At 41.1% G+C, this 27,468-nt stretch overlaps 2 protein-coding genes across 6 annotated transcripts in view; one reads left to right on the forward strand and one right to left on the reverse strand.

Moving 5' to 3' along the window:
- Window positions 1–3,140, reverse strand: part of rasgrp2 (RAS guanyl releasing protein 2) — a 51,232-nt gene extending 48,092 nt beyond the window's left edge. For 2 of the 3 annotated variants that reach the window (XM_011487812.3, XM_020711854.2), the window contains exon 1: window positions 2,547–3,140. The gene's annotated coding sequence lies outside the window, so the exon portion shown is untranslated. The remainder of the gene's footprint in view (window positions 1–2,546) is intronic. The other variant, XM_011487811.3, reaches the window with a different exon arrangement.
- Window positions 3,141–4,403: 1,263 nt separating this feature from the next.
- alpk1 (alpha kinase 1) lies at window positions 4,404–14,368 on the forward strand. 3 transcript variants are annotated; one of them, XM_011487810.3, is made up of 14 exons: window positions 4,404–4,711; window positions 4,909–5,100; window positions 5,727–5,881; window positions 5,956–6,154; window positions 6,893–6,952; window positions 7,037–7,123; window positions 7,199–7,275; window positions 7,803–7,898; window positions 7,979–8,086; window positions 9,659–11,138; window positions 11,227–11,392; window positions 11,463–11,625; window positions 13,151–13,337; window positions 13,415–14,368. In XM_011487810.3, exons 2-14 carry the CDS (start codon window positions 5,001–5,003, stop codon window positions 13,612–13,614), a joined length of 3,078 nt encoding a protein of 1,025 aa, XP_011486112.2. In that variant the 5' UTR covers window positions 4,404–4,711; window positions 4,909–5,000; the 3' UTR covers window positions 13,615–14,368. The 3 variants fall into 3 exon arrangements, with proteins under 3 accessions (XP_011486112.2, XP_020567510.2, XP_020567511.2); XM_020711851.2 differs by having other exon boundaries at window positions 4,405–4,711; window positions 11,230–11,392; XM_020711852.2 differs by lacking the exon at window positions 4,909–5,100 and having other exon boundaries at window positions 4,405–4,711.
- Window positions 14,369–27,468: the final 13,100 nt, after the last annotated feature.

Consider the following 27,468-nt stretch of genomic DNA (forward strand, 5'->3'; position numbering starts at 1 on the left):
CTCCTATGCTGCCCCCACTCCAGCTTTTAACCAGCACGCCGTCTTCCTGTTTACATAGTCCTCCCTAATACAGTACAGTTTCAGTTTTTTACAGTTCAGTTAAAATATGGAAACCTGAATGACTTCATGTTTGTTTCCTGTGCCTTATCATCCATTGCAGAAGCAAACCCCCAGAACTCCAGGCACAGCATGATGCCGCTCAATCCTTTTACTCCCTTTACGGATATTTCCCTACATTTATTGCAGAAAAAATACATTTTTTATTGAATTTAGTCGACTTTAGGTAGACGATCTTCGACCCCGCTGATCTCCCCCCCCATCCACCAAATCTCCTTCAAGCCAGTATTTCAACTGGAACGCACTTTTTAAACCTGTCATTTTCTAGATCAAAGTTTCTTCAGAGCGGCAGGAATTCATTAGAAATTCACCTCTGAGTTGTGGGCGGGGCTGTTGGTGCAGAATAAGCCCGCCGCTTGTCATCATCCATCTGTTTACACTCTTTCCCTCTAGCTTACAGCCCCTCACACCCCCAACCTAACATTGGCGGTGCAACAAAAACGGCGAGCAACATCAGATCTATCCAGCCGTCCAGGTTAGATCCAGATTCCAGCTCGGAGCAGGAAAACAAAGACGTTCATGGATCTTCAGATTGGGGCGGGGCAGGGAGCTTGTGGCTTGCCGTAGTGGCTTCTACATCCCTCAATAAAGTTTTTTCCAACAGCATTTTTTCATGGGCTCCTGATTCACAACAATTTGAATAAAGAAAAACTCAATTTTGAGCCTAATTTTCCACATATGTGTCCTCCATTGTGAGAAAAATGCTACAAGACGGTGTTAAATTAAAAAAAAAAACACCCAAAACTGCATTTTCAATGGAACGGATCTTTCAGAAACAGACAGATGCCTGAAGTGACCTGGTTAACCTAAAGAGAAGAAACAGAAATCCTCCTTTAATGTGAAAATCCCAATACTGCTGTGTTCTGCCAACTGAGTGGGAGTCAACCTAGATCCGATCCGAGCTCTGCCCACGCTGCTCGCCTGCTAACTCCCTTATTTCGGGTTTCGGGTCTGTTAAAGTCAAACTAACTTCTTGTGTCTTGAGTGCAGACAGTTAATGGTGCACAGATGCACTGGATAAATTGAAATTTAATAAAAGTCTGAGCTCCCTCTGCTCTCTGGGATTATTAAAGCCTGCTCCTTGTGGATTTTAGCTGATTGCTTCATGAGTTGTGCTGCTTTCAAATATCCCTCTCAGATCTGATGGCATGAAGCCGTAATCTTCACAAAAGGACCTATTATGGCTGCCTTTAAAAGTGCGGCAGAGGGAGATGAATGAGGCGGCAGGAGGTGATGAGGATGAAGGTAATGGCACTGCGGCTGCAGAGAGGAAGAACAGGCACACAGAGGTTGTCTTTGTCCGTCTCTTCCAGAGGATTCTTCCAGCAAAGTGCAGCCTCTTCCAAACCCTTTGAATTCCGGCCCATTGGAAGCACCGCATCTTCCGAGTCGAGAACAAATCCGCTGTTGCTGGATGTGCGAGATGGTGCAGGCCATGGGTGACTCCGAGGTGACGGATGATCAAACAAAGCAGCAGCGGCCAGGGAAACGCGGCTTTTCTGTGCTCGTGCGGTGATGCTCGCCTCATTTGCATCCTCTGAATCACACGCTGACCTGGATGCTCAAGTGCACAAAAGCAAGCTTGTTGCTATATTCAAAATAGGGGGAGTTAAGTCAGGCTGCTGCACAGAAACATCCACAGCAAATGCAGCTCTTGTGTGTCCAGACAGGCAAATCCACCAGCAGATAACACCGGGGTGAAGCTGGCATTCAAAGGTGCCCATTAATCCCTGGAGCTCTGGGGGTGGCAGGAGAAAATCACCTTCAATCACCAGAGTGAAAACAGCTGCCGCCTGTATGTGACAACAGGGGGCTGATTGAAGGAAAAGTCAAGTGAGCAAGATAAGCCCGACCTCTCCCGTGTTTAATTCAGCAGCCCAGGCTGAATCACGAGTCATTTTGTGGCCGAGGCAAACTCCCATCGAGAGCGCCGCTTCCCACAGGTTATTATGCAGGTCCAGCTTTGAGCTGCACCTTCTGCACTTTTCCCTACAACTTCACAGGAAACGCATCACCTCTCAAAGTAGGAGAAAACACCCTCTGCTCCCATCTGGTCTGCTCTCTGAAGTGGTTTGCTTCTGAAAAGCAACACCCTCTGTTTCTATTTATGGATTCAGAGCCCTAGCTGCATTGAAGACTAATTAGTGCAGCTTCAGCACCTGAGCTTCAGGTTATTGTTGCCTAGAGATAAACGTCCCTGCAGTAACTTGGCTGAACCCTGCAACAAGTGTGTGACAGCTGGAGGATTCAGCCAAACAAGTTCCTACAGAAGAAAAAAACCCAGCATCTTTAGAGCCTTAGGCTGACAACAGAAGATTGAGCAAATGGAAGAGGAGCCTCTTTTCAACTGCGCAAAGATCCAAATGAGGTTCTTCAGTGCGCTCTGGAAGCAGATCCGACACAACTGTAAGGGCAGAAGCATTACTTACCTTCAGAGTTTGAAGGGTCCCATGTTCAGAGAAGACGCCGCAGTGCTGGCACTTCTGGAATGAGCACGCAGACGACGCGCCCTTACATCATCAAGGGCGTCCGGCGGGCGCGCGGGTTCCTGATGTCTGCGTTCTCTGCCTTCAAGAACTCCAGAGGATTTTCTCGCTCGGAAGTTGCTGCTGGGTCGATGCCATGCGTGCTCCACTAATCACTACTTCCAAAGCGCGCGCAAGTCTCCCCCTAACGCAGTCGTCTGCGCACTGTGGATGCGCAGCGTCACGCTCTGGCATCTCGTCTCACAGCAGCAGCAGCAGCAGCTGGACCGCGTGCCAGCGCATCCGATTCCGTTCCAGCTGCGCCTTGCGCAATTCACAGAGCAGCAGGCCCGCCGTACGGCTGCAGCGCCACAGTCTGTTCACGTGCTGGTTTACACCCGACTCGCACCATTACGCACCAACAACACCGACTCTCCTGGTTCCTCGTGCGTCTGAGCAGCTTTTGCTTTCCCGAGAGTTTCCTTCTTTCTCCTTCAGAGCCTAACTGCAGACACGGTTGCATGCGCATGCGATTCAATTGAAAAAAACTGCGAATGGAGTCCGATCATTACAAAATTTTTGTCTCCATTACATCTTTTTAAAGCTAATTATATAGTTGTAATCCACCTGTTGCCAGCAAAACGTCACGTGTTGCGTTCAGGATACAAGAAAAAAATAGGAGAAATCAAAACTTTAAGTCCTTTTTCGTTTATTGTTTCTTTGTTTTTGTCAATGTTTGGTTGTTTTTGTGTTGACTTGTTGTCAATCGCCTACATCAAACATTAATGTCTTGTTTTTTCCTTATATTTTTACTCTTACCTAAAAATAAAGATGTTTAAAATGTAATTGATCTCACATCCGATCAGATCAAATCTTGTTCATCTTTATCCGTTTTAAGTTCATACATTTTTAGTTATAGATTAAGATGGCTGGAGTACAACCTAAATTTTGTCTCAAGTGAAAATAGTTGTATTGAAAAATGTGTTACTCCCAAAGTTATTATATTTTCCCGATGGTTCAATTAAGAAGAAAAGACAAACATTTGATTTAATGTTAAAAACCTGTTGTAACCAAAAAAACTTTTTATTTTTGACAGTAACAGAAATTTACTGCAAGGGAGCAAATGCAAATCTTTTTTGTTAATCATTTTTGGGTAACAATATCTGTATCTGATGAATACAGGGAACCCGAAGCTATGAGGGAAAAGCAGCTGATTATAATAGTGATTCCTCATCCCAAATCTACTCTGATACACATAAAAGTTTGGTGCAGTAGGAGAAACTTTACCAGAAAAACTTAAGGTTTAAAGAAGCTCCTAAAAGAGTAAAGGAAACTCCTTTCATCCTTAATCAAGGGATTAATAAGTCAGTTCTATGCAGATGACAGTTATTTCTGTTCAAGCAAAAGAATGGAGCTGCTTCAATTCTATGTAGAGTCACGGTGTTAAAACCAATGCCACCATCTCATCCAAAACATAATAATAATAATAATAATAATAATAATGTAAGAACATACATTGTTCTCTAGCCAGGCATCAGGCAGTAACTAGCTGGCTGTTCTGGTAAACGGAGAGATATTAGAGGTGGATGAACCCTCCAATATCTTTGTGTTCTCTTCAAATTTAATTTTTAAAGGTGCAGTTTTTTTTATTAAACTTAATTTAGCTAACTTTAGGCATATAAGATCTTATTTCATTGTTTTTAGTCATTTAACATATTGTCTGAAACCATCTTGAAGCCACTCAAGTCCCTAATTAAAAAAAACATCCTGTTTGAAGCATCACTCTTGTCACATTCTTGGTAAATATTAGATATTTTATTTTGAAAATAATCAGCTGTTTCTGATTGCCTGTCTCATTTTTATCGTTTTAGATGGTTCTCACTCCCCTTCCTTTAACAAATCTTATGCACAAAATACAACAGTAAAGCACTAAATTCCGACGGCATTGAAAGCAGCACTTGGAGGACCTGCCCCACCAGGAAACGCAGAGAACCAGTTTGCCCTGCAGACTTGGAGAGTTTACAAACAGCGTTTCAACAAGTCAATCAAAAACCTTTTCATGTTAACCTCAGGTGTTCTTTGGTTCTGATTCTGGTTCTTTGGACTCGATTTCCGGTTTGGCATTAAAGGTAAAGTGTTGGGCTCTGGTCATAAACCTCATCGTGACCTGTGTCCTCATTAAAAACAGTAAAGTCTATTCATGGATGTGATTTGCTTCCACTTTGGAATAAAATAAATGAAAAGCATTAAAAAGTTGATGCTGGTTCTGGTCGATTCAAACCCAGAAGCGCTGATCTGAGTTGCCTGTTTGAACTTTGACATGAAGGTTGCTGCTGGTGTGGACTCTCCTCTGCGGCGGTGGTTGCGTAACTCCGCGGGATTCCCGTCCGTGCGTGTCTTCAGTGGCGCGTCCGTGGAATGGAGGTGGGGGATTTGCTGTCGGAGTGCGCCAAGTGCGCAGCTGTGCGCTGCGCGCCCATCAGCCAAGCGCGCAGACTTCACTTCTGCAGCTGCAGAGGTGAGACGCGCGGGGGCGCGGCCGCGTCGCTTTTGGTCGCCGTGACGTCGAAACTGCGGATGAGATATGATAAATGATTCTGGGTTACCTTAATGACATTGTAGACAAAGATTGTATCTTTATCACACAGATGTTTTTATTATTAGCAAAATTCTATATTCATAAAGCCAAATGGTCAAACTCCAAACCTAAATTCCAGATTTTTTTGAATCAGTACTGTGACATTATCAAACAACTGCAAAACCAAAAGGCAAGTCGAACTCATTTGATTTTTGAAAAATGTACCATTTATTAAACCTCAAAGCTTTTTGAATTGATGTTTCTTTTCTCATATTGTATATGTATGTGTATATATACAAAATTTTGTTTTCATATTTTAGTTTTTTTCTGCAATGTGGACACATTGCAGTAACCCCTGAGACATTTACCATGCCGTTTTATTATGTTGTCAATAAATTCTGAAAAAATAAATAAATAAAAAAGAAGGTTTGTGTTTGCGCAGATGCATTTGTGATGCGTCACGGAAAAATGAGGTTTCTAAGGCCATCATGGCCATCACGGCAGAAGGGTTTTCCTCCTGACAGAGTTTCATGGACCTGAACGTGTCGTCACGTCTTCCTCCGTAGACTCTCTGAGCGCAGAGCTGGCCTCTCTGCTGCAGGAAGCCGTGGACATGAAGTGGCCCTTCGTTCCAGAGAAGTGGCAGTTCAACCCGGCCATTGGTGCAGGTGACAAGACCAACCTGAGCGAGCTCATCCGTGACCACCTCCCCAAGCTGCTGGTAAGTTTTACCTCTGGAAATGAGAGGAAAGACCCCCCCCCCTAGCCTGTATTCCACATCCTCTGTTCCTCCAGGCTCTTCTAAAGGCCTCCATCATGGTTGATGAAGCTCCCACAGCTCTTGCAGTCATATTCTTGGTGGACCGCTTCCTCTACTGGACGGACCAGTCCAGCCAGCTGCTAAAGATCGCCCGGCTGCTCCACAAAGCTCATCCGGAGACGCCCATAGCCCCCCAGTTGGTCATACGGCAATCCAGGGTGTATCTGAACTCTGGTATGTTGTCTGGCTCCACCTCATTGCCTGATGCGCACATCTCATGAGTTCCTCTGATCTGGCAAACATTGGAGCCTGAACATCTACACCATGCTTCTAATGCTACGTACTAGCCGGGTTTTTGTTTTTACACGCATTCTAGAGCGGGCATGTAGCCCATGCTGTTCACACTGGACAAGCAGGGAGGGGCTTCTTCTTCTTTTTCATCGGTTTACTAGTGCATGTCCACCACTTACAGCTGGATGGGGTTTGATGAGAAATGTCATAGCAAATCTGGTGAATCTCACTCCAGGTTTTTTCTTTCACAGCTCTATTCCCATATATGAAAGACTTGGTGTCATAGATTTCTGTCCAGACACAAACCGCGATTATTCTCCTTCGTGACCAATTTTCAAATGGTTGACACTTTGCTGAATTAAATGGGACGCCATCCATACCTCACTACCAAATCTGAGTCCCTGATTGGTCAAAGGTGGTCCTGCTTTCCTTCAATGGCTCCACGTTTGGTATGTAGAACCCAGAAATGGTCGTAGAAACCTGCGTAGCTGCCTGTTTTGAGGGCGTGAGCACATGGACTTTTCACTGGACGTGGTCGCTTGCTTGCGCCTTGCGGAGAGCAGAGGGAACGTAGCTGATCTACAGACACCAAAGCTTTGGCAGTGTTCAGAAGGAACTTTAGCTTCGTACATTTCATCATGCAGAGATGAAAAAAGTGAAAGTCTTGATCATTTTCTGCAGGAAAACTGCAAAAGGCCGAGTTCATCCTGAGCAGTTTGATCCAGAATTGTGGAACAACAGGTAGCTTCCTTCATTTGTCTCTCATAGCTTCTTTTTACTGAAATTAATGAATAATTTCTCTGAAAAACGTCTTCTTGACATCAGGCTGTTGGACCTACCGGTCCGAGAGCGACAGGGCCCTGGTGCAGGCTGTTAGCGTTCAGGTCCGGGGAACGCTTCTGCAGAAGCTGGGTGAGATCTTTGATTCATTTTTGTGGGGGGGTTTTAAAGCTTATTGTTGCTTAATTTTGCTGCTCTTGTTTTTAGGGCTGTGGCGCGAAGCCGCAGAGCTAATCTGGGCTTCTCTGGTCGGCTACTACGCTCTTCCTCAGCCTGACAGGAAGGTGACCCTGATTCTGCTGCTTCTGTTTTAAACTGAAAGCCTGTGGAGGGATATTTATGCCACCAAATTACACACGAAACTTTCTAAGTTGAAAATGAAAATATAAAATATTTCCTTTCAAATTTCTTTATTTTTTGCTTTCAAAAAATATTTTTACATTTAATCACAGATACAGGACTGAATATGTGATGATAAAAATGACAATTTGATTGGTTCGAATCTGGACCAATCAGAAAGCTGTTTGATGGCAGCTTTGTCCCGCTGTCATGAAACTTATGTGAGCAAAATCAAAGAGAGGAAAAAAGCGAGATGAGACACAACTTATGCCAAAACATTTGTTTTGCAAAGGCAAAACTATTTTTTTAAGGCAAAAAAAAACTTTGGAAAAGAAAAATATTTGGAAGCAAAAACAAAAATTTGAAGGCAAATATTCAATATTCTCATTTGCACCTTAGAACATTTTGTGTGCAACGTCGTGGCATAAATATTACTCCATACAAGCCCTGTAACCAGTACCACTTCTTTCAGGGCATTGGGACGTCCCTCGGTATCCTGGCCAACATTTTAGTGTCAATGAACGATGAAGACTTCCATTCTTTCAGGACCAACCCAGACATCCATTTTGTGAGTCTGTTGTTGAGTGGATCTTCCTGGGTTTGGCATTAAGACAGATGCTGATTTTTGGTCCTTTCTGTCGTTTTTAGCAACGAATACTTGGAGACGAGCGACATCGTCTTCTTTCAGCTGCACTGGCAGCCAAGATGGCGGTGATATCCAGTCAGTACACTTCCCTTTATGTGCTGACCAACGTGGTGAGTTTCTCTACATAGTTTTAAAAAACACGTTTTGCTCACAATAATTAAAGAAAAAGAAAAAAAAATCAAATAGAAGATTTTTTTTTTTTTGCAGTTTAGCCCAACGACTTTTACAAAATCAATAAATGCAGAAAAACATGCACACACTCATGCATGACCATAAATAAAATACAAGGAAAACTAAACCAAAAATATGTTTAATTACTTAAAACTAATCAAAATAACTAAACAAGGTCTGTTTTAGGTAAACTAAGAATAGAAAACCATGAATGAACCTATAAAAAAAGTCTTTTATTTTAATGTGGTCTCTCTTTATGGTTCCTGGTTAGAAGAGGAGCTGCTCAGTCAAGTAAACGTGTCCAAAGAAAAAAAAGAAAAACTCAGGGCCTGTCAACAAATGTTCAGTGCAAAAAGACCTTTATGTAGATGTGCAAAAGAGCACACACAAAGATGGACGGGGAGGATGCTGAAGGATTGTTACGAGACGATAGTCTTGGTTGTGCTTTGTAATGTAATTTTGAGATTATAATACATAGTGCATCAAAGTTTAAACCATTAGTGTAATAAAAAGTAAAAGGGAGTTTCTAACTATTCTGTTTCTAATTATTCCTAACAGTAGATAAAATATCTTGTGACTTCTGTCACAGAACTACTTCTTCTGATAATTGGGACTTTTTTCCAAAGGGCAAAGGTCAGGGTTGTTACTGCTGCTGCTGTGACATACGATCATCCAAAAAACCACATTCTATCAGGAATAAAGCCGCTGTGCTGCTCTATCTATCTATCTATCTATATATATATCTGTCTGTCTGTCTGTCTGTCCCTCCCTCCCTCCCTCCCTCGCTCTCTTGCTCTGTCCAAATGTGTCCGTGTCACAGACATGATCCCTTCTGTTGACTTAAAATTACCGAGAAAAACGCTGGAGGTCGCTCTATTGACCAGTTTGAAATGTTTGTTTATCGTGTTTGTGAGTCTGTCGTCACGATAATATCGGGTAGAAGGTGAAGTGTGTGGGTGACCTTTCTGGACTTACGGTAAAATCCAGGTTTAAAAGCTAAATATTTAACTCTTGTCCAAATATGTGATTTGGACTTCAATGCTTATTTAACCAATTCAGATTTAGTTACAAAGCTTAAATGTTTACTTTGGAAAATAAGTATATAAGTCAGATATTAATATTTAACTTCCAAGCAAAATGTTTAAATTATAAAATTAATCTTTAGTCTTTAAACTAAATACATATAAAACAAACTAAATAACCAAAAATATTGCTGTTAATATTTGACTGTCTCACTTTACAATCAGCCCCCCCTTAATATTTCATTTTAGGATTATCAGTTTTAGTTCACATAATTCTTAATTACACCTTGTATGTTACATTTCCGCATCACTGGTATAATAAATTCAGGTTATTTCTTTGAGACATTTTTAAGTTCCTACCTTTGTTTTAGTGGGACTAATTTTAGTGTAACAATCTCTGAGAAAGTGAAGAGTAAAAAAAGTAAAGCATGTGATTTTGGCTGTCTGATCATCATTTGGTAATGTGGTGTGGTGGTCTTTCCTCTCCAGACCGCTCAGGGGACGTGTTTGTTGTCCTACAGTTTCTCCCTGGATTGCCCAGACTCTCAGAGGAAGTCCTTCCTGCAGCAGGCACGAGAGGCGTTTGCCATCGGCCTTCTCACCAAAGCAGAGGACCAACTGGTCACCAGCCAGCAGGAGCTGCACACCTTTATCAAGGCCGCCTTCTCCATCACCGTCACCCACAGATGGCTCGGCGGCTCCCATGAGGCGGTGCCCAAAGCAAGTCAAGCGTGCCAGGAGGCTTTGGCACTTTTTTATCAATACTGCAGAGCCAACGATGAGGACAAAGACGGCCTCTGTGCCGGAATCATGCATCGGGTCGCTGAGGTTAAGCTACTGCTGGGCGTGGTTCCCTTCCCCAATTCAGATAAGGGGTCTTTCATCCCTGACCGCTACAGAGATGTCAATGATTCCTCTGTCAGTTTCACCCTGGAGGATTTCTCAAAGATTCTGCTGAGATTTCAGAAGTATCACGCGTCGGTGTCTGAGGCCGCCGCCTCAGTTGTGGAGACTTCAGAGAAGACGCACAGACTGTGTTTAGCTGATCTGGGAACAACCATTGAGGCGTCCAGGCCAGAGGGCAGCGCTGAGGCAGCGGGGGCTCTGTGCAGCAGGTCCCTGCATCAGAAAGCAGAGTTTCCCACCACCTGTGAAAGCGCTGACACCTCTTCCTGGCAGAAGCTGTCCATGAGCAGCTCCTCTCAGCTCAGCGGCAAAGGAGACGAAGCTGACGTGAGCAATGAGAGCTGTGCTCCCACTGAGGCTGATGAAGACGGCCCAGCCAGTTTACAAGCTGCTGACAACTCCAAAGTACGTGGCTTTGGTGTCGCCTCAAATGCAACATCACCCAAAGCTTGTGGTGATCCTGAATTAGAAGAGGGGGGGATAGAGACAGCTGATGACGTTGGGGAGGCAAACAAAACCTCCGCCCGTGAAGAGGCTCCACTGTCTCTGTCCCAGCTGATGCTCCAAACAACATCCGGCTCCCTGGACGACAGTCTCAGCTCCCAGTATTCGTGGGAAAAATTGTCAGCCGACCAGTCAAGTTATCCATCCAAAGCAGGAAGGAGCCAAACCAGCAAGACTCCAGATTCGGATGAGAGTTTCTTCATCATGGAAACACACGATTGCGATCTTGTTTCCAAATCAAAACCTCAGAGGAGCTTCGAAGCTCAATCAAAATCTCCAGAAGCCTCTTGCAGGCCTCCCCGGCCCATCCCAGATACATGCATTTCCTCAGAAAGCTCATTTGAAATGCTTGTGGGGAGTGAAGGCAGCAAGGCGGCTTCTGGGCCCCTCAACCCCAGCTGCCACAGCTGCCTGAACCCCAGCAAAGCAGCAGCGACCCCAGAGTTGTCCCTGCAGGACTACCAAGCGCTACTGGCTGGAGTTTGCCATGCATGTCTGCTCAGGAGGCTGCAGTTCGATGAGAGAACATTCAGACTCCACCAGCTCTCTGCAGCTCACGGTACGTCTGTTTGCTGGGGTGGAGCACGCCAAACTCTTCCTTTAATAACGCCAAACTGAGAAAACAATCATGTTTATTTTGACACCAGCAGGTGCTCTTCACTTAAAGTTCTCCAAGGAAGCAGGACTGTGGACTGCCAGAGAGACCTGTGTTTACATTGGGACACCCATTGAAATGAATGGCAAACCGCTGCAAGGCAGTCAGAGGGAAGCCATATGGGTCCAGTTCTTACACCAGGAGGAGAGGCTCAGCAGGTCTGCAGCGACAAAAGTCCATTCATGCCGATTTCAAACCTGAAATGCTCATTTCTACTGTTGTCTGTAGTTATGTGGGGAAAAACTACCTGAAGCCAAGTGGAATCCAGTTACACCTGAACGACGTGGAGAGGCAGATGACAGCGCAGTACTATGTGACTGAGTTCAACAAGAAGCTGTATGATAAAAACGACATGGCACAGATCTTCTACATCCCTTCAGAGGCTCTGCTGGTGAGGCGCCGCCGATTCAAATGCTCCAATCTATTGACTTCTCTTAGAGATGGAGGGTGGAGCTTCAGGGTTCAATGAGTGCAGAATGTCCTGCAGCAAATGGTGCAATTTCACTGCTAAAATTGGATTTTTACCAGAAGTGCATGCACTTGGAGCCATGAAAAGGTCAAATTTATATACAAGATAAAAGCTTTATTGTCACCCGCCCTTCATACAAATGCATGACAGGCTAAGTGAAGTGGTGTTTCCTACCATGAGAGTGAAAGTTAAAAACATTAAAATAAAATGCTAGATTAAAAAAAAGATAAAGATACTATTAAAACACCAATAAATCAGAGAACTCTCCTGACCCCCAACTACCTCAACCACCAGTCAAAAAGTCCATTCACAAATGTCTGGCAAATAGTGAAACAGCAGCTGCGTTTTCATCACACATGTGCACAAAACTTTATCAAAATTCAAGAAATGTTGAAAAAAAAACACAATTTTGCAATTAAACTCATTCCAGACAGACCAGGGATCTGTCCAGGATGTCCCCTGCCTTCGCCTGCAATTGGGAGGGATAGGCTCCAGCAGCCCCGTGACCCCAAAAGGGATAAAACATAACAGGAATTGAATGAATCAATAAACTGATTACATTAAATCATAATTATGTGAAAAAACACAAACCAATTTACACATTAAGTCATTCAGAAACATGGCAACAATACTTTGATTGACAGCAGAGCCATTAATATTTCTGCCACGGGTCTAGCGCTCATCATCTATCAAAGGAGGCGTCTTCTTCAGGCCATGGAGCGGCGAGCTCTTTACACGTGGGAGGGGCTACAGATGAATCCATTTTGGGAAATGGTGATTTTCAAGAGGAGCTGTGGATCCAACAATTCCACATGACCTCTGGTGGCGCCTGCGCTATGGCACCCAAGGCCGCCACTTCCTACCAATAAGCTCATTGTCATCTGGTTGTTGGTCACATGACTCGTGTAATTCCCAAAACGTGTTTGTGTTGGAGTTTTTCTAAATATTTCTATTTGGAAACGCCTCAAAAATCACCTCCTTCAAGCACAAAACTTATTTTCGATAAATTAAAAAAAAATTGTCGTGTTTGCATTAGGAAATTTATTATCGCCAATCCAATTTAAATAATTACATGGAAAATAGAAACATAGCTACTGACATCCTTGTTGTTGATTTAGGTTTTGTTGTTTAGTAATCTAACAGCTTGTGGTAAAAATCAGTCTGAAGGTTGTGCTCTTTAAGCTTCTGTTGTTTGATAACAGTTGTTAATACTTATGGAGAGGGTATGAAGAGTCCTCGGCTATTGCCAGGACTCTGTTCCTGCAGAGGCTCTTAAAGAGATCGTGAACTGACCAATTCTCTCGAAGGCTTTTCTGTCTGCTGTACTGCAACCAGAGAACCAAGTGGACCTCAGTGTGTCAGAACGCTCTCCATGCTCTGGTCCTTATTTCAAAGAAGCCCTTTTTCAAATGAGTGTTTTTCTAAACGTCTTCTTCTGGTTAAATAGATTCTGAATGGAAAAGAGATTGTGGGCTGCATCACAGTGGAGCCGTTCATCCTCGGGAACTTTGTCAAACTGACCAACAACACCGGAAAGAAGGAAGAGCGCCTCAGTGCAACGAAATACGGCATCGCCTTTGGTCACTTCACGTACCTGCTCTCTAACTGCCAGGAAGTTGTTGTAGACTTGCAAGGTGCGACTGAAGTTTGAGCAGCGGCTTCATCGAGCTTTTTTCCTCTCTCTCACTGCATTTGTGTGCTCTTTTCTCAGGATGGGTGACAGCAAACGGCAAAGGTCTGACCTACCTCACCGACCCTCAGATCCACTCCACCAGGACGCGCAGAGGCACCTCAGACTTTGCTGAGCGCGGGATCCGCCTCTTCCTGAAGGACCAGCATGGACCAAAATGCAACGAGATATGTCAGCTGCTTAAACTTCCACCATTGGACCCTCAGACGGCTCTGCTGTAGACATTTTCAGAACCGTGGTTAAATGAGCAACTGTCCCTTTGATTTGAATTCTGCTTAATGGGGGAGCCGAAACTTAGAGCAGCGGTCCCCAACCTTTTCAGCGTCACGAACCGGAATGACAACACACAAAGTTTTCACGGACCGGTCTTAAAGAAGTAGGCGGAGAACTATTTTAACAATGCTACGAAGGAGGTACAGACGCGTGACAAGACGAGGCGTCATCATCCTCTCCCCTTCCCACACTCATGGTGCAAAACAGAAGTACTGTTTATTACATGTAGCTTTCTTTATTTTGGAAGTGGAAGGCTCCTCTAATGTCTCCTGGCTGGGAGTTTTCACCCTTGGCAAAGAAACTTTCCAAAGATTTTTGTTTTTTCCTCATTTTGCTAGCTCCTGGGTTTTATTTTAGCGGTAACAGATCACATGACTGATAGTGACAAAGACGGATGTGACAGAGAATTGGGCAATTTCCCAAAATAAAACATCTTTCAGATTCCGAAATAAATGAAACAGAAGTAATGTCATGTAATGTCATTTATTCTTTCAGTGCAGCCCAGAGACACATTTTGGGAGTTTTCAGGGATGGGAAGTCAGCCTCCGGAGGGCTCTTCTTTAATCTTTGCTTGGGATCCTTAACCTTATAGATGGCTCCTTGATGGAAGATTTGTGGATTAAAAGAAAAGATCGCTGACTCTCAAAATTATGTGCAGATTGGGGTGATTTTGTAAAAATAAATGTTAAAAAAATAATTTCACTATTTGAAAAATCTTTTGTCTTTGTAATTAAATATTAGTCTTTGGTGATCCATGCGTGATATTCGTAATTTATGAGCATTTCCTGCGTTCGTCATTTATCGATGTGCGCAGATGTCTGTCGAGGGTTTTTACGTGAATTCAGTTTGAGCTGCTCAGAATTTCTGGTCGGTTGAGAACCCCACAGTTTACGGATATATCGACCCGTTGGCCAAAGCCCTCTACAAACATCTGTGCACATCGACAAATGACAGATGCAAGAAACACTTATGAATTACACACATGTATCAGGGAAGATGGAATTCATATTAGGAAAAATACATTAAATGTACGTGGTGGCTACGCGACAGAGCCTTTAGTTCAGTTGATGATTTTTTTTTTTAAACTAACAAGCAAATCCAAATGTTTTTTTCAAAAGGATGCTTTAATGAACAAGTTTTTTTCTACTTTTTTATATTTAATAATAATTAATTGGATTTATCTGTGCTTTTCCAGACGCTCAAAGTTATTACAATGTTTCTGTTATTCATTCGCTCCTCATTCCTACTTGGTGATGGTAGCTACTGTTGTAGCCACAGCTGCCCTGGGGCAGACTGACAGAGGCGTGGCTGCCAGTTCGTGCCTACAGCCCCTCTGACCATCACCGGGACATTCATATGCATTCATACACGAGTACAGCTGCACTGGAGGCAGGAAGGGTGAAGTGTCTTACCCAAGGACACAACGACAGTTGACTGTGGGGAGCGGGGATCGAACCGCCGACCCTTCGATCATTAGACGACCTGCTCAACCGCCTGAGCCACTGCCGCCTCTATTTGACTTCTATAACCCTGATTTTACTGAGAAATATGTAAGACATTAAAGTAACTTTCTTTACTCGCTGGAAATAGATTGAGGCATCAAGTGGTTAAACAATGATACTGATGTTCGATCAGGAACATAGGTTATCTCCCGTGTCGTCTCTAAGGTTCTTACGGAGCTGAAAAGGCTGGATACCAGAAATAAAAAACCCTGGAACCTGGTAAACCTTATCTTTAAACACTTTATCTACAGCTGGCAGTAGCCACAGGCCAAAATTTTCCGCTTAAGACTAAATAGTGGCAAAAAAAAAAGTCTGGAAATCGGCTTTTGTTATTCTATTGTTGAAACAAGGCCAACCCACAGAGGTAAACAATAACGGGTCTTACAGATATCAAGACGTTTATAAATCAAATTGGATTTTAACTCCTTCACTTTACTAGCTTTGGAAAGAATACCAGTACAGTTATTGCAGCTCCAAGGGTCTTAAGATATGCTATTAAATTCAATTTTATTTGTATAGCTCAAATTCACAACAACAGTCGTCTCAATGGGCTTGGTACCAGTAATTTTAAAGTAAACATAAAATTATAAAGATGGTGAATAAATTGAATTCAAAAGGAAAAATACTAAATTGAACTAACAAACAGACTAAACTAAACTGGACATCCCTGCCCTTAGACCCTCTTTCGCTATAAGGAAAAACTCCTAAAAAAAACTGATGCCGGAAAAAACAAAGAAACCTCAGGGGTGTCCACATGAAGAAGGGATCCTCCCCCAGGACAGACGGGCGATTTACCAGAACTCAGATCTAACGCTACAACTACATATTTAAAGTCCAGCAGACAAGCTTCATCCAAATGGAGTTGGGGGGGACGTCCGGGGGTGCGAGACGACCCAGAGGCAGGATCCACAGCCAGGTGTAGAGGAGGAGCAGAGACGAGGTACACGGCCAGGTACAGGAGCACTACGAGCCAACTGGAAGAGGGACAGTACATGAATTGCACTGCACCATGCAGAGGCATGGAAAAGTAAATGATAAATAAATGATCAAGAAGAGAAGGAGAGTAGAAATAGATTAGAAAAGAGGACAGAACCCCAGTGCACCATAGCTACCCCAGCTTCAACTTCTAGCAGCCTACTAACAACTAAATGTTATTGTTATTAAGTTTAATTTAAACACAATAACATTAAGTGAAATATTCTCTGATTACTAGCTAGTCTGACAATAAGCCTAGCTAGACAGGCTTGACACAGATAACACATAGCCTTTACGCTGATGCTGGGAAGACGCTAAGATAGCCAGTCTCCTCCCAAGAGTTTCACCTTCACCTCCCTGTGAAACAGACTTGAACACAGACACTTCTGCATGCATGATTATATTGATTATATTGATTTTTCTGGTAGTTACAAACCCTGAAGAAGTCCTGAACCATTACCAAACTCTGATGAAGGAATTTGGACGGACAAAAAGCACGACCCTCACATGTCGCCAGTGTAATTTAGACAAAAATACCATCGCTTTGACTGCAACTATTGCAGAAATGACTTTGCATGGAAAAGGTGAGGATCTGGGGCCATTTCCTTTTTTCACGGTGGGAGTAAAACTCATGAGCTATGCAAAAGAATGTGAATCATTCCTGGAACAAGTCAAAACTGTGGAAGAAAAGATAAATAATATGAAAAAATCTGTTCTTTGGAATGCTCCATGGAATGTTTTGTTGAGAACTTAAAACAAATAAGCAAACTTGTTCGCCTTTCAGGCAGGTAGACTCTGCAGTATTTTACTTTTGTTACTCCCCTAGGGTGGTTAGTTGATTAACTCACCTGTTCAGCATCCCATTTAAGTCCAGGTGTGCAGCCGTTCATTCTCTTCCTTACCGCAAGCGCTGCATTCGTCGCCCCACCCTCCTCCCCGGCTTCCACCTGTGGGCTCTGTTCGGGGTTATTACCCAAAAGTTTTATGGAAAAATTATCTCATGGAACTGTACGGAGCCTGATGCCAAACGAAAAGATTGGGAATGCCAACTTAAAGATTGTAAAATTAAAGTAGGTGAAAATAAATATATTCTACTGCATGAGTTTGCCTGACTAAAATGTCATTGTAATGTCACTTTGTATGCTGCAGAAGTGTATCATATTAAAGATTGTTGTTTTCACTGCTGTCTTTTTTCTCTTTAAATTTCCCTCATGTTACAAGAAGTAATCAGGCCAGAACAGGTTTTTACAATGCAGTTACTTTACTCTTACCAACAAGTTAGCATCATCTCATTTGGTAAGGTCAGAAGACCAAGTGTGTATGTACACTGTATGGTAAGGTAATACGTGAACATACCCAGCATTTACTACTGAAAGTACCAAGTAATAGAGTGGAAATAGGGCTGACTTTCTTTTACAGTCCAGTTTCATTTTACTTAAGGGGTAGTTTCTGTGGTAAATTCATGGTAAATACCATGAAACATACGAGTGCAGACCTAAAGGTCAAGGTACTTTATTTGTACTTACCTTGTTCTTACATGTGGTTAGTACCACAAAAGACACCTTTGCACAACATGTAAATACCCAGTAAGTATATTACAAATATCCAGTATGTACCACATAAGTATGAACCAAAAGGTACCACATAAATACACAGCAAGTACTATGTTAGAACTGAGTAGACACAAAAACGTACCCTGTAAGTACCCAGTAAGTCCTATAAAAAGTACTATGTAAATACCCTGTAAGTACCCAGTAGTTACACAAAAGGTACTATGTAATTACCACTTAAGTACTCATTAAGTACTGTATTCTAAAAGAAAGCGTTACCAAATATTTTTGCATTTTAACAGATAAAGGACTGAATACATGTTGGATAAATATGGCGATTTGATTGGTTAGAATCTAGACCAATCAACAGGCTGTTTGATGGAAACCATGTCACGCTAAACTGAAACTTATGTGAGCAAAATCAAAGACAGGAAAAAGCGAGATGAGACTCAATGCATGCCAAATCATTTGTTTTTTAATCGCAAAAATATTTTGGGAAACAAAAAGGAAAAAAATGGGAAAAAAAGGTTTTTGTAAGCTAAAATAAATATTTTGAAACAAAATGTTTTTTTTGAAAACACAAAATATTAAATATTTAATGTTCTCATTTGCACCTTAGAACATTTTGTGTGAAACGTGGTGGCATAAATATTACTCCACACAAGCCCTGTAACCAGTACTACTTTTTTCAGGGCATTGGGACGTCCCTCTGTATCCTGACCAACATTTTAGTGTCAATTAACGATGAAGACTTCCATTCTTTCAGGATCAACCCAGACATCCATTTTGTGAGTCTGTTGTTGAGTGGATCTTCCTGGGTTTGGCATTAAGACAGATGCTGATTTTTGGTCCTTTCTGTCGTTTATAGCAGCGAATACTTGGAGACGAGCGACATCGTCTTCTTTCAGCTGCACTGGCAGCCAAGATGGCGGTGATATCCAGTCAGTACACTTCTCTTTATGTGCTCACCAATGTGGTGAGTTTTCTAAACAGTTTGTAAAAAACACAGTTGAATCACAATAATATAGAAAAAGAAAAAAAAATCAAATAGAAGATTCTTTTTTGTTTTTTTGCAGTTTAGCCCAACGGCTTTTACAAAAATCAATAAATGCAGTAAAACATGCACACACTCATGCATGACCATAAATAAAATACAAGGAAAACTAAACCAAAAATATATTTATACTACTTAAAACTAATCAAAATAAGAAACATGCTCTGTTTTAGGTAAAAAAAGAATAGAAAACCATGAATGAACCTATAAAAAACTCTTTAATTTTAATGTGATATCTATTTATGGTTCCTGGTTAGAAGGGGAGCTGCTCAGCCAATCAAACGTGTCCAAAGAAAAAAAAAGAAAAACTCAGGGCCTGTCAACGAATGTTCAGTGCAAAAAGACCTTTGTGTAGATAACAGATATTGTGACTTCTGTCACAGAACTACTTCTTCTGATAATTGGGACTTTTTTCCAAAGGGCAAAGGTCAGGGTTAGTGCTGCTGCTGTGACATACGATCATCCAGAAAACCACATTCTATCAGGAAAAAAGCCCCTCTGCAGATCTGTCTGTCTGTCTGTCTGTCCTTCCCTCCGTCCGTCCGTCCGTCCATCCAAATGTGTCCGTGTCACAGATATGATCCCTTTTGTTTACGTGCTCGTCATATCGCATCGTCACCTCTCTTCTGTCCTTCCTGCCGACTTTATCCACAAAGATTACAGAGAAAAACGCTGGAGGTCGCTCTATTGACCAGGTTGAAACGTTTGTTTATCGTGTTTGTGAGTCTGTCCTCCCGATAATATTGGGTAGAAGGTGAAGTGTGTGGGTGACCTGCAGGACTTCAGCTTTACTGTAAATCCAGGTTTAAAAGCTAAATATTTAACTCTTATCCAAACATGTGATTTGGACTTCAATGCTTATTTAACAAATACAGATTTAGTTACAAAGCTTAAATGTTTACTTTGGAAAATAAATATTTAAGTCAGATATTAATATTTAACTTCCAAGCAAAATGTTTAAATTTATAAAATTAATCTTTAGTCTTTAAACTAAATATATATAAAACAAACTAAATAACCAAAAATATTGCCGTTAATGTTTGACTGTCTCACTTTACAAACGGCACCCCATAATATTTCATTTTAGGATGATCAGTTTTAGTTCACATAATTTCTAATTACACCTTGTATGTTACATTTGCACATCACTGGGATGAGACATATAGGCTATTTGACAATTTTAAGTTCCTACCTTTGTTTTAGTGGGACTAATTTTAGTGTAACAATCTCTGAGAAAGTGAAGACTAAAAAAAGTAAAGCATGTGATTTTGGCTGTCTGATCATCATTTGGTAATGTGGTGTGGTGGTCTTTCCTCTCCAGACCGCTCAGGGGACGTGTTTGTTGTCCTACAGTTTCTCCCTGGATTGCCCAGACTCTCAGAGGAAGTCCTTCCTGCAGCAGGCACGAGAGGCGTTTGCCATCGGCCTTCTCACCAAAGCAGAGGACCAACTGGTCACCAGCCAGCAGGAGCTGCACACCTTTATCAAGGCCGCCTTCTCCATCACCGTCACCCACAGATGGCTCGGCGGCTCCCATGAGGCGGTGCCCAAAGCAAGTCAAGCGTGCCAGGAGGCTTTGGCACTTTTTTATCAATACTCAGGGCCTGTTAACGAATGTTCAGCAAAGACCTCTGCTCTTGTATGTAAATAAAAGGTCTTGTGACCTATGTCACAGAACTACTTCTTTTGAAAATGGGGACTTTTTTTTCCAAATGGATATAGGATCATCTGTCCATCCATCCATCCATTCATGCTTAAAACTCCAAACAGGCTGGGCTCCAACCATCTGCTCATGAAAACGATAAGACGAGCTGCAATAGAAGTACAAATGTGTACATGTCTATTGACCAGGTTGAAATGTTTGTTTATCATTTTTGTGAGTCAGTCCTGATGATAATATTGGGCAGAAGGTGAAGTGTGTGGGTGACCTTTCTGGACTTACGGTTAAGTCCAGGTTTAAAAGCTAAATATTTAACTATTATCCAAATATGTAATTTGGACTTCAATGCTTATTTATTTAGGCTGTACGGTGGTGCAGTGCTCTTGCCTTACACCAAGAAGGCCCCTGGTTTAAGTCCCAACTGGGGGACCTGAAACAGAACAACAATGGGAAACCTTTATGCGTGGAGTTTACACAACCCAAGCATGTTCTCCCCGTGCATGCTTGGGTTTTCTCCGGGGACTCTGGCTTCCTCCCACCGTCCAAAAAACATGCTTCATAGGTTAATTGGTCACTCCAAATTGTCCATAGGTGTGAGTGTGAGTGTGAATGGCGCCGGTGTATGTGGCCGCTCGTCTACTCTCGTCCCTGTTGTTCATAGTTGTTTTATTTCTGTACATTGGTACGCAATTAACAGAGTCTCTGCTGGTGTGCAATCGTCAGTTCCTCTTAGGTCATCAATATGCCAACTCCGATCTAAGTTTGTTTAATTATGGCCGCCAAACACTACCCCCTTTGCTTTCGGGCATCCCTGCTCACCTGCTCCCGAGGTCTGCAATATCCTCGTTGCAGGCTGTGATGATGGATTCCAGCTCCGCTGTTCCTGCTCTCCGAATCCTGGGAACCTGAAGGCGCTCGGCTGGTCACTCTTTTCCTCTGATCCCCCGTCTGCTGCTCCGGCCAGACTTGGACTGGTAAACGCTAGATCCTTGGCAAACAAGACGTTTATTCTGCGTGATTTTTTCACTTCTCGCTGTTTGGACTCCCTCTTTGTGACTGAGACCTGGGCATGTCCCGGTGAGTGCAGTACTTTTGTAGAACTTTTACCATCTGGTTGTTGTTATTTAAGCTTCCCGCGAAAGTTCGGTAAAGTTAGAAAGATATTCACAGATTCGGACTTCCGGCCTCAATAACTCTTCTGATAAACGTTCAAATGTGCCAGCAAGTATCTAATTCCTTTTGTATTAACCCAGAGAGTGAACTACAAATGCACTTCAAAAGAAAAAAGATGTTTTTTTCACCTTTTGATCAAAATTGTTCTCTTCGAGGTGTAAATGCAGAAACGCAGCGAGCCGCAGCCAAGGGACCGTCAACAAAGTGCAACCTCTGTGAAACACCATTCTATAAAAATCAATACTCTTTTGAAAAGTGAATATATCTCTACATTTATATGAACTGGTAATGAATATCTATCAGCATATTCATGCTAAAATAAATATTTTGTGTGTCTTTCTTTATTATATTTTATTGCACATATTTTTCACATTTATTAGAGACACGAATCATAATTAAAGTAATCAATAGCTATTTAAAAATACTGAAGCTACAGTCCCCAAACTTCCTGTACACAATAATCATGTCCCTATCGTCCGACTACAACAGAGATTTGGTCAGAAATTTTCTTTGTTCTTTTTTAAGGATGAAAAATAATTTGTCAATTACAGTCTTTTGCTCATAAAATACAATTAATGCAGTCTTCAACCTTTTACTAATTTTTACTATACCATCTTACTACCATAACCTGTTGGTTTGTTTCTTCATTTTTTATGGTATCTCAATTATTCGAATATTGATCATCATTGGCCCATGACATTTAATTAGTTCTGCTTATAGTTAAACCACAGTAAACAAACTCTGTACAATGACAACTCTTCCACATTCATCTATACCATACCACTAAACAAAATGTTGAAAGAAAATAACTTTCAGTAGCTGTTAGAAATGTTTTATTATGAAAGATTTTAATGCAATGTAAACCCAATAAATAAAAATTAAAAAAACCTGTACTTCGATATAAGGACAGGTTTTCAGGTATTCAAGGTATTCAGGTATTCAAACAAACAGTCTTGAACAAAACATTTTCAGTGAATTAAAACAATCATGTGTTGTACAAAAATAATAATATTTACAAAATGACATTGGTCAAAAAAGGTTGCATATTTTTTTTCTGAATGTCCAAATGAGATAATGGTGCTATTACTTTTTACACAATGGACAATACCAGGATTCTGTCTTGGCAGGGATGTCACATGTTTCCCAAGATAGGCAGTCGATGTGGTACCACCTTCCACAAGCACCACACTGGATCTGCAAGTTAAAAATAAAATACAATCAATGGCAGGCAAAACTAACTCAGTTGTTCTGCAATTATAAAAAACATATTACTCTGTAATAATGTATTACTTTGTAGACTGTATTTTAATTTTTTTTTTGGAGCAAGTATGAACAGTTTCTGACTTAAAACAGTTATTTGCTACTTTTAAAATGCATAACAACAAGGACTACATTATTCATTCATTCATTTTTCTTTTTTTTTTTAATTCATTCTCTATTCCGTTTTGTCCCTTTCGGGGTCAAGGGACTGCTGGAGCCTATCCCGGTCACTTGTGGGTGAAGGCAGGGGGCCCTGGACTGGTCGCCAGTCTGTCGCAGGGTAGAATGTCCACAATCACACACCTATTCATTCTCACGCTCACACCTATGGACAATTTAGAGTTGCCAATTAACCTATGAAGCATGTTTTTGGATGGTGGGAGGTAGCCGGAGTCTCCGGAGAAAACCCACGCATACACGGGGAGAACATGCAAACTCCACACAGAAAGGTCCCCCATTGATGTAGTTTTTCACATCCCCCAGCTGGGACTTGAACCGGAGGCCTTCTTGCTGTGAGGCAAGAGCGCTAACCACTGCACCACCGTGCACTTCCTCTGACTGTGGATGTTTATTTTTCTTAATTTCCCGAAAAGGTAGCCGGAGATTCCAGATATATATATATATATATATATATATATATATATATATATATATATATATATATATATATATATATATATATATATATTATTTTACATTATATGAAAATGTAAAAGGTTTTTGTCAGACTAATTAAGAGAAGTCTGAAAATGTCATTAACACTTTTTTTGTGATTGCAATGTTTATATTTTAAGATTATTAATAATACAGTAAAGGCACTTACCCAAACTAATCTCTTATCCCTTTTTGGAAGATCTTTCAGTCCACAAAAAGAGCAGTATTCGTCCCGTGACACTTTTAATAGAATGACAGAGAGGATGTCATTAATTTGAAATTACAAAAAAAGTATTTACAATACACCGGTATTTTTGTTGTTGTTTCCAGTATCACCTGGGGCCTGTTTCAGAAAGGAGGTTCAACCAACTCTGAGGTTAAACTTGAACTCTGAGTTGGTCAATCGAGAGATTAACAACTCTGAGTTTTCTGTTTCAGAGAAGCTGATCGGAGTTAGGTCGATCAACTCTGAGTGGACTGATTCGGAGTTAAGCGTTCGCACCGCGACTATAAGAAGCCATTATCAATGGAGCGCAGATATTACGAGTCACCATGGCAACCGTGGAAAAAAGAGGTCTGCGTATTTTTCACCAGCTGAACTTGACGTGCTGCTGCAGAGTTACAGTGAATATGAGCACATATTCCTGAAGAAAAGCAACACCGCTGCATCTGCAAAACAGAGACAGTTAGCGTGGGAAAACATAGCTGCTCAAGTTAATGCGGAAGTTTGCATTTAAATCATTGTTATAAAATATTGGCTGCAATAACTTTTTAAATAGCGTAAGGAGTGAAGTAAAAAATGGCGATATTTAGGTGTACTTTTGAAGTGTCATTCCTGGTGTAATTGCATGAAATGCTGCATAGTGTACAGAACCAATCTGGGGGAAAATGCATTTAACGTCGGTAATGTTTAGAGGACTTTTTTGTTAACCTTCCCCTCTTGCAAACGTTGGTCAGTTTAATATTAATACATGCAATTGTGTTTTTAAAAGTGAACTTTTGTTTACCCTTGTATTGATCAAGTGGTATAGGTTTATATGGGAGTAAGAAAGTAAGCAGTGCTAGCAAATTGTGTTTCCAAAAAGTAATTGTTACATTAATTTAATTCAATGTCCCTGATTTCATTTTCATGTAGATGCAATCCTGCAGGAATTAAAAGAACATGGCAGCAGCTAAAAATGAAGTATAAAAACATAATTCAATCAGGTCAAATGTGAGCATGTCATGGATGTAGGCTTTGTTGACAATATTTGACATATGAAACATCTACATAGCAATACATATCTAATGTTGTTTTCATTGTATATATGTAATTGACTGCAGCAAAAAACGGTAACGCTCAAACAAAAACGTATGGAGCAATGACAAAAAATCGAGTCTAGGTCTCAAAATCCTCGCACGACGTAAATGTAATTCTCTACGAATTAATGCAGCCTCATCGTCTATTGGGTCCTCCAAAAAGGACAAGCCATTCTTGTCACTTGTCTCTGTGTGACGGAAATTTGGGCAATGAAGGTTAAAGCGACAAATACCGCTTCGTCTTTAAAAAGGGGAGGGGACCGGCAGAAACCTTGAGTTTAGAGAATAAAACCTGCTCCCGACCAGGTTAGGTTCACAGCATAAGTAATCATGGATACTGACTCCGAGTAGAAGTTAGCTCTCTTTCAGAAACGGGTTTGACTTACTCTGTTTTCTCTGGTTTAACAAACCTCCCATTCTGAAACGGAAAACCCAGGGTTTCCCTGATTTCAGGGTTAACGCACTCAGAGTTTACACTTAACCTCCTTTCCGACACAGGCCCCTGGTCCCTTCATGACGTCCTCAGCAATGTCTATTCTAAACATTTTCATGGATTTCTTTGAAGACTCAATGTCCAATGTCAGTGGGACTTCTGGGAAAGATGAGATGAAAATCTTTGCCATCTGTAGGAAAAATAGCACGAAATATTAACTATTGCTATATTTAAGACTGATCTTACTAGGACATAAGTCTTACCAGCATCACGAACACCCCACAACTGGTGGAGTCCTGCTGGTAGGTGGGTGTTACAACTCCAGGCTGCCATTTCATATTGACCCAGTCATCCTTTCCCAGGTGATTTCTCCTCATTTTGAAGTACTCACTGCAGAATAAAAAAATAATTTCTGTAAAACATATTATCTTACATAACTACGCAACACAAATATGACCACAAATTAAACATGTACATTTCTTTTTTAATTTACATGAATCTTTTGGCAGCTTTCTTTGAGTCCTCCTCCTCATTTGAGCCATGCAAGGAATCCAACACAAATATTTTTTGAGACAGTGCATGGAAAAACTGTGAAAATAAAAATTACATCTTTAAAATATTGTAAACAGTGAAATGTTTTTACTTATGATAAATATATTATAGAAACATTCCTACAACAAACTTCCAGTGTGCATTTCCTATGTTGACAAAGCCAACAACTCCGTTGTAGTTGTCAAATGTGACCTGACAAATTGAAATACCGGTAGTTGAGGGAAATGACAATAAGGTAGATAATGACAAGCCTACAATCCCAAATTCAAAAAAAGTAAAAAAAAAACACTATAATCATGTAGACAAAATCAGTTTTTTGTTACATTTTTTATCCCTTGTCTGGCCACCTCCTCTCTTGTCCCATGTAAAATCACTCCCACGGCGTAGTGATTCATTTGATAAATTTTTCCATTTAGATCTTGCTCGTTTAGAGTAGCCCCAATGTAGCATTCTATGACCTTCAATTGAAAAACATGACAGACACAATTAAAGAACATGGCTGAAGTAGCATTCAGTGAATTATTTAATTATACTGAAATGATTAAAGATATTGATTAAAGTCATGCAAAATGATGTGCCATCTGCAATTAAGTGTAGTAAACAAAGTCATTTTTGAAAACACTCACCTCTCCAATCAAAAGTTCTTCGGGTCTCAAACTCAAATATTCTCTGTGTCTCAAGGTGAAACTCTGTTTTTGATTCGTGTCTCTGAGGACTGCAACAACAACCTCTGTTTCTTCACATTCCCAAAGTAGTTCTACCTGTGAAATGTAAACATCCAAATAATAAAATAAAAATATTTGCTTTAAATATTAGGATTTACTTTTGTTAAAACACTGAATAACTTTGACTAATGCAACTTTGTCATGCTTTGGGACATCAAAATAAAGTGATGGGATGAAGTGCTACTTTTCAGGTAATTAAACATCTCAATCTGTCCTTTTATAACATTTACATTACACTTTTCAGACTTTCATGTACTCACCTCCGGATTTACTGGTGATTTGTCCTCATGGATGCTGACATGATCCCGTTGTTGTACCCTGGTTTGACCCACATCATGGGCTGGTGTTTTCCATGTTACTTTTTGGTTGTGGGATAATCTTTGGAAAGACCAAAACACATGATACATAATAACGAGACAATGTTTTTTCAATTAATCATACATTTCTATCATTAAAAAAAAAACAATTACATAATATTCTCTGATCATAATTTACTCACTTTAGGGTTTTCTTTTAATTCTTGGACAGGAGTACTAGTTGCGTGCTGGTTTGAACCAAATCGGGTTGTCCTTTTGTCCTTTTCGTTTTTTCTTTTGGTTGTGGCATTATCTTTGGGGGATTGAAGTACTTTGATTTTTTTTTTTACACTTAGCCTATCTTCACTTTTTGCCCACCCTTCCTGTGACTGCATGATCTTTCTTGAATTTTGGTTGGCAGTCAGAAGTTTTTCCGAGAAGTTGTTGTTGATGATGTGTTCCTTGTACCTTCCTTGAAAGTTTACATGCATTTTTCGGATAAATGCGGCTGGTCTGAGTTTTAATTTTCTCATTAGAATCACGTTTTTAGTAATGCCAAACCATCTTTCAACGTGGCAATTTGTGTCTCTTGTTCTTGTTGGTTTCAAATCCTCTTCTTCTTTGGAATGATGTACGTACCTCTGTAAATTCCCCAGCATCAAACCACTC

This window comes from Oryzias latipes, chromosome 18 (genome assembly GCF_002234675.1).
Source record: "Oryzias latipes chromosome 18, ASM223467v1".
Classification (NCBI taxonomy): Eukaryota; Metazoa; Chordata; class Actinopteri; order Beloniformes; family Adrianichthyidae; genus Oryzias; species Oryzias latipes.

Excerpts from the sequence above, each read along its gene's own strand:
- alpk1 (XM_011487810.3), top strand. The coding sequence starts at position 5,001 with ATGGAGGTGGGGGATTTGCTGTCGGAGTGCGCCAAGTGCGCAGCTGTG. Across the intron at positions 6,155-6,892 it reads CAGGGTGTATCTGAACTCTG|GAAAACTGCAAAAGGCCGAG; the intron begins GTATGTTGTCTG and ends CATTTTCTGCAG. Across the intron at positions 8,087-9,658 it reads TTTATGTGCTGACCAACGTG|ACCGCTCAGGGGACGTGTTT; the intron begins GTGAGTTTCTCT and ends TTTCCTCTCCAG.